Raw genomic sequence first — 11,521 nt, 5'->3', positions numbered from 1 at the left:
GGGTAACAATAACCCAAAGATACTGTTGTCCATCCAGGCTTAATATAAACTTGGTTGTATTAAGTATTGTGGGTGTTTGTATAGAATTGGGGAGGAGCAATGGCTTGGTCCTCCAGTGCTTGGTTTGCCTGTCCCAAGTTTAATCTTTGGTATCTCCAGTTAAAAGCATATCATGTTGCTGGGCTGAGAAATACCCTGCCTGACATGTTGGAGGGCTGTTGGCAAGCTGAACAGACAATACTAAAAGCCAGTATAAGTCAGCTTCACACACACACACACACACACACACACACAATGGGATAACAGCTAGTTGTTCATGCTGACCACTCTGGAGCTGAGACTGCATTCTAGAACTTGTGTGAGCAAAAATGGAAATGGTTCTGGAGTCTTCGTTCCTCCACACACTGTTTAGTATCCTACCTAGTTTGCCTACTTAAAAGAGCAATGAAGCAGAATTGAGCTACCGAACTTGTAATCAACCAATGCGGAAGCTGTTGACCAAAGTGTACCACCATCAAATGGCTTCAACGGGGTTGGCTGGAATTGCGATAGTCCTTGGCACTGCTGATGTTCTCCATGCCTTTGCCATTATAGAGAAGGAGGACGTGTTCAAGAAGACCCCTTGCCCAGCTTTTCTGATGTTTGAAAATGCTGCTTACTTGGCCGACATGAGCTTTGAGTTGCCTTGCAATTGCAAGCCCGAGGAGGTCACTTCTGTGGTTTGGTACTTTCAGAAGAACATGGGCAGACACCGGACTAAGGTCTTGACAGACTTTGATGGCACTTTGGTTGTGGACTCGAGCCACATCAAGAGAGGCGTTGACATGCTCCGGCGCTTCAGCATCAGGATGTTCAGCCTCATTGTCTTCCGCGTTCAGGTGGAAGATTCAGGGCACTACATTTGTGGCACCAAGAAAGGGGATTTCTTCTATGGCTATGATGTAGACGTGCAGACTTCCAAAAACATAGCTGTTGCCTTTGCAGATGAGGATCAGCACCCACAAAAGGACTTCAACAGAACACACTTTGTAGTCTTTACCGTCTTCTGGGAATGGACCAAGTGCAATCGCTGCGATGTCAGAGGTGAGCAGCGGAGAGTTGGGCTTTGCTATGTGCAGAGCCCCTATCTGCTCAGTCGATACCGTACCACCATACCAGAGGTGGCTTCCTGTGGCTCCAAGTCTGTCCCAAAGCAGTTTCGGGGGGTTCCGAATAGGAAGCCCGAGGTCGTTATCCGAAGTTGCATGGCACCTTGCAGGAAAAAGATGTCCTCCATGGGAGAGGCATCCATCTCAGATGTCATCTCCAAGCTTGGGGAAAAACCCTGGGTTCCCGACGTCCCTATCCAATTCCACAAGCAATCCCTTGGCACTGGGCTGATCATAGCCTGCCCTGGTGCCAGGCCAGAGCATGCTGTGGCTTGGGACAAAGACTCAACCCGGATGTACCTCACCAGGTTCCTTACCGGGGTCAACAAGAGCATGAGGGTCTTCATTGACCACGGAAACCATCTGCACATACGCTTTGCCCAGATGGATGACAGAGGAGTCTACTACTGCTGGCGAGAGGGACAACTGGTGGCTGGCTTTCGGCTCTCTGTTGTGTACGAGAGCCGCCACAAGAGAAGCATTGATGATCCTGAGACACAATACGCCATCAAGGCCATCTTCACAAGCTATGTCTTCATCACCCTCCTCTTTGTCAGCATCCACATTGTCCGCTGCTGTGTTTACGCCTTCAGGTGCACATCTGTGGAATAGCACCTGCCAGGAAAACTCTTCAGGGGCTCATTTATTCACTTTTAAAATTTGTTGTTGTTAACCCATTTACCTATTGATCTAGTAAATATTTAATTTATCAACTGTCTTGGGTCTTAACCAACTGAGCTTAACCAACGTATTTCAAAAGCTTTGAATAAGGGCCTTTTCGGAGGATTTTTTTCCTCCTATGTGGGGTAGCTTTCAAATTTGTTAAAACAAGCGTCATCTCATTCCTAGAAGGAATGGCATGTTGCTTTCGCAAAGTAAAGGAAGGATTGAATTCTGATTAATAAGTATACACACAGAGACTTGAACCAACAAGACTCTGGGAAGGGTGCGTATAATCGTCTCTCTGTGCCTGTCCCGTGTCTGCAGCCCCCTGGCCCAGGTAGTTTTTATTCACAAAAGAGCTTTTTACAGAGTGTTCGTAAGAACCAATCAGATTTCTTCTGAGCATTTCCACCAACCCACGTGGGGACAAGTTAAACCACTAAAACTAATTAAGCACAAATATTTCTGGGGTAAACAAAGAACAGAACTACAAAGAGTAGTAGGGTATAAATACCCTACAAAGAGTAGGGTATAAATAATAAATTATTATTATTATTATTATTATTATTATTATCTTATTTGCTTCCAATCAGCTCTGCAGATTTATTGACATGGGTTCCTCCAGTGGCTGGTGTTGGAAATGGGTGGAAGGCATTCGATGTCTGCTGTGGTTGCACTCCTAGCAGGCTCAAAGGCTGCTTAACTCAGGATAGGTGATTTGAGGGCAGGGGACAGTGTATTGAGCCAGAGTTGCTACAAAGGCCCTGATAAAGGAAAAGGAAATGGGAAGAAGAAGAAGAGGAGGAGAATGGTGAGCCCTTATCAATGCTATCGGCAGACACTTTGGGGCACAACAGAGTCAGACTGAATTTGTCAGCCGCCTTTTGGAAGTTGTGTATAACGTTTCCTATTTATGTGCACTTTTAGTATTGTTTCCACACTGCTCTTTCCAAAAGTCATGGGAACGTACTACAGAAAGGGCTTTTTCCGCTGTGATGTCCTAACCTGGAACATTCTCTGCAAGGAGGCTTCCCTGGCACACCAAACCTACATTAATGTACCAGTAATTCCTGTCCCAGACAAATATATTTGTATTTCTTCAGATCTTTTATTTTCCATTCACTTCCATTATTATTGTTTTAAACTCAGCACATATGATTTTCTGCTGCACGTACGTGTGTGTGTGTGTGGTTATTTATATGTGTTTTTATGTAATGTAACTGTTTTTGTATATATGCACACATAGGTATTTGCTTCTGTAAGGCATCCTGGACATTCATTGAAGGGCAGGATATAAATAGCCCCTATAAATGATGAAAAAAATTGGGAAAGAAGCCGCTTTGAGCCCGGCTTCAGCTGGGGAGGGCGGGATATAATTTTTTTTTTTTATTGCTTTATGAAACACTTTCAAAAGGCAGATTAAAATAAGTGGGAGTGCATTTTTTCATAAAAGAAAATTAAAAACTCATTGCTTCACATCATAATACTTTTAGTGATTGCAAAGGGTTTAAATACAGCATTAGAAATTGACCTGACATTTGGAAATATGCAAGTAATATTGAGAGGCTAAGGTACATATATTCGGCAGTACACAAAGAACAGCAGAAAGGTTGTAGATTGTTTAGGTGCCAGCGATGGTTACAAAAGGTGACAAACATCTGAGTTTAACATTTTTGTATCTAACAATAACAATCTCTGTGGTATTGGTTTTAGTAGGGCTAGTTATCTGTTTTTATGGGCACACAGGTAAAGGTCAGGTTGTATTAAAAAGGTATTTTGGATAAACTGTTGAGCACATAATTTCCCTGTCCTCTTCTGTGTTCAAGGGCCAGTACAAGCCTATGTCTGTCAACTTCCAAGCAAGTCCCACTGAGTTTAATATGACTCAGAATGGAGTGTGCCAGCATTCAAGGCAGCTTTTTAAATGCTTGAAGACAATTACGATCACATTTTATATTCTTTTTACTAGGCTAAACCTGTAGCAAGTTCTATCAAGCTTTGATCTTTACACTTGGTCTCCTAGATCAGTAATCATAGAGGCGACTTGCTCACCTGATCATTTGCAATATGTCACTATCTTTCCGGGGTGCCCTAATTTCTTTCTTTCTTTCTTTCTTTCTTTCTTTCTTTCTTTCTTTCTTTCTTTCTCTCTCTCTCTCTCTCTCTCTCTCTCTCTCTCTCTTTTCTGCCACACCACCGTCCTTCAGTATCATTCACATCAGCCTTCAAAATTTTCCATGGCACGGCATCCCTCTATATGTTATTGAGACACTATTTTCTGCAGATTGCTTAAATGGCAGCCCTCACAATAATACACCGGCCTCACCCATTTACTTGGGTCAAGGGGTGTGGGGGTGTAGAGACCAGCTGCTTGCTCACAAGGAGCTCAACTAGCAGGGATGAGTGAACCTGACATATTTTGTGTCTCTTCATTTCTCATTTTTCCAGTTTCCCACAGTTCCACATCTGTTTGTGATAATAATAATAATAATAATAATAATAATAATAATAATGTGATTATAATCATCAACATCATCAGTGTTTTAGTGCATAGTCTTTCTAATGTACACATTTTCGCAAATAAATTTCCCCTAATATGCATTTTTGCATGATCTTTTCACTTACCTATGCCCTTTACACACTTTTTACCCCAGTATGTGCATATCTGTACACATTATTCGGCTGGGGAATGGAAAAGGATGGCTATGTTTCAGTTTGCAAAGTGTTCTGAAAAGTGTGATTTTGGCAAGTTCCCCTTTAAATCATTTCTGAATCCCATTTCTCCTCTATTACTTGGCTAGTAATTGACCTGGCTGCGTTGCCAGTGGGTAACCTAAGGTTGATAAGAGGCTGCGAAATTCCAGACTCTTCCTGATGACTTATAAACCTCAGAGGGAGTTATGGAAAGAGGGCAGAGGAGAACCCCCCCAAAAAGCAGAGGCTGCCTCTTAAAGGAAGAAGATAAAAGAAGTGTTTATTTGTTGACTAGGTTCTTAAGGCTTTTATAGTCTGACAGGAGGGCAGAAAAGGAGGCAGTTGTCCTAAGTTCTGAGAGGTCTGGGGTGTGAGAAGCTCCAACACATGTACTTGGCTATATGTAAAACACAGGTTGCATCGATTTAGAAGGTGCCCAAATTCTGCTGTAGGGGCTAAGCATTGAACTAGTACTGGGGAGACCCAAATTCAAATCCCGCTTGGCCAGGAAGCACACATTGGGCCACCAACCTTGCCGCAGATTAGACCATGAGAAGAGATTGCGGTGGAGGCCCACGGGTGAGGTGAAAACTGCAGTCACTAGCCAACTTGGACCAGTATTCCTTTCCAACTCCAAATCTAGCAGCGGGAAAAACTTCATACATGAACAAAACTCATCCAATGCAGGAGCAAACTAGCTGACAGGGACAGCTTTAAGGTTTTAAATAGCTGTCATATGGGAAGAACGGCAAAGACCCCTCTCCTGATGTGGTCCTGATAACTCCCCACTCTATCCCACAGTGTTTATTAGCCCCTCAACAAGGCATCTTTAACAGCTTTGCGTCACAGCTAAACATTCAGAAGGGACCATTTTCACTATTTTGGGATAATTTGCAAGATGAATTGCTATCTTGTCACAAGCGTTTCTGTTATGTACTGAGTTGAATAGGATCTAAAATGCAGCAGTCTGGTTGGTCCTAGAACAATAGGATTCAGAGTGCAGCAGCCTGATTGGTCCCCAGTGACGTAGCGTGGGTTGTCAGCACCCGGGGCAAGGCAAGTAATTTGCGCCCCCCGCTGCACTGTCCCTCCCCCAGATAGTCCCTCGCTCTCTCTCCGCACCGCACGCCCGGCACCCTCCCCTCCACAGTGGGTGGCGACCCGGAGGCTCGGATCGGATTCGCACAGCCAGCACTGCAGTGAGAGAGAGAGAGTGAGTGAGCCAGGTAGGGGCAGAGACCTGCGAGTGCGAGCGCGCCCCCCCCAGATGTTGCGCCCGGTGCGGCCGGCGCCCCCTGCACCCCCCACGCTACGCCACTGTTGGTCCCAGAAAAATAGGCTCCAGAATACAGCAGTCTGATTGGTCCACAGGAGCCACCCAATCCAGCTCCAGGTGGAAGCGAATCTGTGACCTGATTGGCCTACAGGAGAATCCCGGAATTAGCCAATCACATGGGGCCCATTGTGTAAAGAATGTATATAAAGCAGACATTCTGGGGGAACTTCCATTCCTCCTCACCACTATGAGCTGAATAAAGAGCATGAAATCCACTCTCGACTCTGAGTATATTTCAGTTTCTTAAGGACACGTGTTATGCTTCTGGGGAGACAAGCTAACTTCCTACCATTGTTCCCCTCAAAATACCTCCCTTCTAGGCCTTTCTCACACACACACCTCTCCCAGCACCAACAGTAAACACGGATCCTATTCATTAGTAGGTTTATTGAGAAGCAGTAGGTTTTGGTGTTAAGCCCAAGGCGGATAACATCTAGGAAAGCTACAGCCCAGTCTAAACACGGTGCCTCATTCGGACACAGTGAGGAAAGCATACAAGATGCGAGAAAGCGGGTGGGCCCCAAACCCCACCTGAAGCACCAGGCAACTGAGGCCCAAGAGGCAGAGGCCGGTTATACTTTCTCAGCAATAGTTAAATTTGCAAATGTTTCCCACCCCTCGTAGCAGCGGCATATTCGGCGTGCGGAGCTGTTTTGGGGCCATAGCCCTGAAGCGTCAGGAAGGGAGGCAAGCTTCTCCTAGCGTCCTACAGCTACAGGCGTCTCCTCCCTCCCTTCGCTAGCGTGGCTTTTACTTTGCGGCCGCTGGCTTCACACCACTTCCTTGTGCTCCTGGGTTGACTCCTTGATCACCTGCAGGCAGAGTGGGGAGAAGAACGGGAGGGAAGTTATTCGCCCTGCTTGGGTCGCAACCTAGCTTTCAGCAGCCACAGAACAGCTCCTATTCATTTTGAGACTTTGTGTGCTCCATTCTAAATGCTTCAGGTTCCCATTGCTTACTCCCACCTGTCCCCTAACAATCAAAATCAAAGCAGGGTCTATGGCAGCACAGAACTAGTAACTTGATGGTTGATGCACAAGATTATTGCCAATACTGGTGACACTTAATTGAAAATTTAAGCACAGCCCCTCCAAGCGTCCCTATTTTCCAGGGACAGCCCTGGGTTGATAGCTGTCTCGGTTTCTGATTTGATCCTGGAATGTCCCACTTTTCCTTAGGACATCCCTATTTGCATTGGTGAAATGTTGGAAGTTATGGAGTTATGCGACCCACCGAGCCAAGGAGCTAAGTAACTCTACAACGTTTAGAAAACATCTGAAGGCAACCCTGTACAGTGGTACCTCTGGATGCGAATGGGATCCATTCCGGAGCCCCTTTCACATCCTGAAGCGAACGTAAAACGCGACTGCTCATGCGTGGGCCGCGTTTTGCCGCTTCCGCGCATGTGTGTGATGGCATTTTGAGCATCTGCGCATGCGCGAGCGGCGAAACCCAGAAGTAACGTGTTCCGTTACTTCCAGGTCGCTTAACCTGAAGCGTATTCATTCCGAGGTATGATTGTATAGGGAAATGTTTTTTAAAAAATGTTTAATATTTTGTTATGTTTTTATATATGTTGGAAGCTGCCCAGAGTGGCTGAGGCAACCCAGTCAGATGGGCGGGGTATTATTATTATTAATAATAGTAGTAATAATAATAATATTAAATAGGGACGCGGGTGGCGCTGTGGTCTAAACCACTGAGCCTCTTGGGCTTGCCGATCGGAAGGTCAGCGGTTCGAATCCCCGCGACAGGGTGAGCTCCCATCGCTCGGTCCCTGCTCCTGCCAACCTAGCAGTTTGAAAGTACAAGTAAATAAATAGGTGGAAAAGCTTGCTGTGACCATTTTAGAGAATTCATTCTCCCATCCATTTTGACTCATGTTCCAGCCATCCATCTTGACACCAATTCTGGAAGGAAGAAAAGTTATTTTCTATTGCCCACAAGCCTGATTGTAAGTTATAAATCTCCCTCATCATCGTAAACTGGAGGCATTGGCAGAGAAACCCAAGGGGATGAATGCCAACAAGAAATATCAAGTGTTACACATAGGAAGAAGGAACCCCGGTTTGTGCACAAGGGCAACTGGTTAGCATGCCTGAGGGAAATGCATACTCTTCAATGGATAACAAACAGATGCCAGTCATGTGGTGCTTCAGCTCAAAAGCCCAAGACCATTGCTGGTTGGTTGTCTCCAAACAGAAACATCGGACCCAAGACGTAAGAAGTTACAGATAATAACACTCCTTTTCTCAGTGCCGGGGAGCACTCATTTGGGGCCCTGAGTAGCACAGTGAAAGAAAGAAAATGCTGATAAATTGAAATAGGATGCAGAGAGAATCATTGAAAGATGATAGGCAGAGGTTCTAGAAGACAAATCCTACCAGGAAAGGCCGAAGGAGGCAGGTATATATAGTCCCAAGAAGCCTAGAGATATTGGAAGATTAAAAGGGCTACAGTCACTCACCAGTGACAAGATTAAAACTACAGAGAGGAAGGAGGTTTGAATATTAGGAAGAATTTCCTAACTATGAGCAGTTTAGCGACAGAGCATGATGACGAAGGAGACTGAGGAATCTATTTCCTGGAGGATTAAAAATAAAATGAGTGGGGCAGGCATGTCCATAGATTCTACAGGTGTTTGGAAAGAAAAGGTTGGATTGCTAGATCTTTCAATCATGTGATCAGAAAACCAAGGCCTGGGTAGCTTTTGCCTACCTCTCCATCTCTTGTCTCCACTGTTTTGACCACAATACTCCTCTTCATGTGGGCCTCAGAAACGGACTTTGTGTCCAGGCTGGTCTCTGGTGAGGAGGGAAAGAACAGCCCGGTCATTGTCATAGTGTGGTAGTTACTGAATTGTGACCTGGAGAAGGCACACACTGTTCATCTGTGATAGACTTTGAGCTGGCCCGCAAGACCACAAGGAAAGAAACAGAAGGTCTGGGAGAATGTGTGTGAGAGAGAACAGTGTAGAACGGTGAACTAAAACTCAGCTCCTTCTTCACTCTGATGCAGCTGCAGTGAAGAGCAACCAGGAAAGGGGGGCGGGGAGAACTTGCTAGGTAGTAGGGAGCCATCACTAGATCTAAGTGATCCTAAATTGTAGCACCTTGACCTTGACCGACAAACATCTCAGTAACATGCAGTAACATACAAATTCCTCTTTAAGGAGTTTTCCTTTCAAAGGTTTTTCAAGCAGCCTCCCATATGGCAACAAAAACAACCAAAGTGATCACAAAGAAGAATCAAAGTGGAACAGAGGTGTGCAATGAAATGGAATCTAGTAGCAGCTGGCGCAGAAGAGAACTGCTGTGGCGTCTAACAACGCACCCCTAGTTGTGTTTACTGGAGTTAAGTACTATTATAAACAGGGACGCGGGTGGCGCTGTGGTCTAAACCACTGAGCCTCTTGGGCTTGCCGATCAGAAGGTCGGCGGTTTGAATCCCTGCAACGGAGTGAGCTCCCATTGCTCAGTCCCAGCTTCTGCCAGCCTAGCAGTTCGAAAGTACGCCAGTGCAAGTAGATAAATAGGTACCACCGCAGCAGGAAGGTAAAGGCGTTTCCACGCTCTCTGGTTTCTGTCACGGTGTCCCGTTGTGCCAGAAACAGTTTAGTCCTGCTGGCCACATGACCTGGGAAGCTGTCTGTGAACAAACACCGGCTCCCTCGGCCTGAAAGCGAGTTGAGTGCCACAACCCCATAGTCACCTTTGACTGGACTTAACCATCCAGGGGTCCTTTAGCTTTAGTATTGTTCCCAATGGGACTTGCTCCCCAAGACAAGTAAAGAGGCACAGAACATCAGTCAAAGAGTGAGCTGGGAAGTTCCTAGTTCGAAGCTAGTATTAGCCATGGCCTTGAAACAAGCCTTGCTGATGAGAGATGGATATCAGGAGGACAGGAGTGTAGGAAACACCTTCATTGGATCCCAATTAATTTCCAAAGACTTCAGTTTTAGGAAGGGTTTTTGGCATATAGGAAGCTGTTTTAATCCAGGGGTCCCCAACGCAGCAGCTACATTTGCCTGTATCTCCTACAGCGCACACAAGAGGCGTCAGTAAATACCTCATCGAAAAACTGCAGTGCGTAGGGAAACTGTTTGCTTTTCCTGCTCAGCTCCTCTTTGCAGCCTCTCCTAGATTGCACATGCCCCACCTTACAGATATCTGCATTTCATTGGGTACTAGGATTAGAAACCCACGCTCCCTCCCTTCCTGTATTGAAAAAGGAGAGGCAAAGAGCCTTCTCTCTGCAGGGCAGTTGGATAATTTTAGACTCTGAACTTGCATGTTCTTATAGGGGTGGGGAGCTTTTAGATGGCAATATGTATTGCTATACTCAAAATGTGGTAATCCTACTGAGTTTGGGGTCCCTCCTGCTCATTCCATTGAGTGGGATCCCAGCTCTTCTGCCCCCCAAGTCATCTCTCCAATGGCACCACTGGTTTTCAAAGATAAATAGTAAAATAGATAGGAGCCAGAGGTTTGGAATACAACCTCTCTCCCCTGCCCTGCTGCCACTATCATACTTGCCACTGCCACCACCTGCCCCACCTGCTCTGCTGCCACACAGCCTGCCACACTTAGTGGTTCACACTATAATTGAAATTGAAATACTTTATTGTCACTTGTACAACTTGTAAACAGTAAGATTACATGAGCACCCCCTACTCAGCTCTCTTACTCTCAATTCCCCTCGTTTACTGACGCACACCCACCAAACCCGAAAGTCAGTTGCCCTGTTGTTATCTTTTCATTCAGCAGCCTAACAGCGCATGGATAGAAGCTGTTCTTTACCCTGTTGGTGCGATTAATCATGTTTCTATATCTTCTGCCTGAGGGCAGGAGATCAAGAAAGTGCCAGCCAGGGAGTGAATCATCCCTGAGAATTTTCCTCACTCTCCTCAGGCAACGTTCTTCCGCTATTTCATCCAGCGGATTCACGGGACAGCCCGCATACAGTTGCTGCCTCATTTGTGTGGGGTCACATGGCAACAGCCATCCTCATGACAGAATGGGTTCCTTACCTCGGATCTGAAGGTTGGAGAAGGTCTGCACTGGAATGGTGATCCTGCAAAGACACAAGGTAGAAAAGGAAAAGAGAGTGGGTTTCCGAATCAGTCTCAGGGCCAGCCCACCCATGAGGCAGGCTAAGGTCGCAGCCTCAGGCAGTGGAACTGCAAGAGGAGGCAGCAGTAGCTGCTGAGATCTCGCAAGACTTTGCCAAAATCGGAAGAGATCTCATGTGCTCCATTTGACCCTGCAAGAGCTCCATGAGATCTCAGGAGATCTCACAAGAACCTGCTGTCACTGTTGCTGCTCTGCGGGCGCTGCTGCACAACTCAGATGAGGGTGGCTTTGGTGACGAGTGCAGGGCGCCACTTTCCTGTTTTGCCAGGTGGCGAATCAGGGTGAGCTGCCCCTGATCGGTCCTAATCCTCTCAATCCTTCCCCAACCTTGCATCTTTAATTAATTAATTCCAGGTTTTGTACTGGGTAAGCAGCAGAGCCAAAGGAGCTCAGGTGAGAAGCACACATCTCACAAAATGGCTGATCCGGCAGAAGTAACATGGCAAACAACACCCTTCCCCGGCTTGTTTTGGACTACCACTCCCATCAGCCACAGCCAACCTGGCCAATGGTCATGGATGATGGGAGCAGTACAGTGGTACCTCTGG

At 46.2% G+C, this 11,521-nt stretch overlaps 2 protein-coding genes across 4 annotated transcripts in view; one reads left to right on the top strand and one right to left on the bottom strand.

The window, feature by feature from the left end:
- The first annotated feature begins 54 nt into the window (after positions 1-54).
- FAM187A (family with sequence similarity 187 member A) lies at positions 55-1,866 on the top strand. Its single transcript, XM_083407876.1, has one exon. It carries the CDS (start codon positions 483-485, stop codon positions 1,758-1,760), a length of 1,278 nt encoding a protein of 425 aa, XP_083264002.1. The 5' UTR covers positions 55-482; the 3' UTR covers positions 1,761-1,866.
- Positions 1,867-6,208: 4,342 nt separating this feature from the next.
- The window catches only part of GFAP (glial fibrillary acidic protein), a 49,847-nt gene continuing 44,534 nt past the window's right edge, over positions 6,209-11,521 (bottom strand). For 2 of the 3 annotated variants that reach the window (XM_083407866.1, XM_083407865.1), the window contains 3 exons: positions 10,871-10,914; positions 8,560-8,645; positions 6,209-6,653 (listed from right to left, as the gene is read on the bottom strand). In XM_083407866.1, coding sequence (XP_083263992.1) covers positions 6,612-6,653; positions 8,560-8,645; positions 10,871-10,914 — 172 coding nt within the window. In that variant the 3' untranslated portion in view covers positions 6,209-6,611. The remainder of the gene's footprint in view (positions 6,654-8,559; positions 8,646-10,870; positions 10,915-11,521) is intronic. The other variant, XM_083407867.1, reaches the window with a different exon arrangement.

Source organism: Podarcis tiliguerta (genome assembly GCF_965153285.1).
Source record: "Podarcis tiliguerta genome assembly, chromosome: 13".
Taxonomy (NCBI): Eukaryota; Metazoa; Chordata; class Lepidosauria; order Squamata; family Lacertidae; genus Podarcis; species Podarcis tiliguerta.
This window is presented reverse-complemented; position numbering and strand designations above follow the sequence as displayed.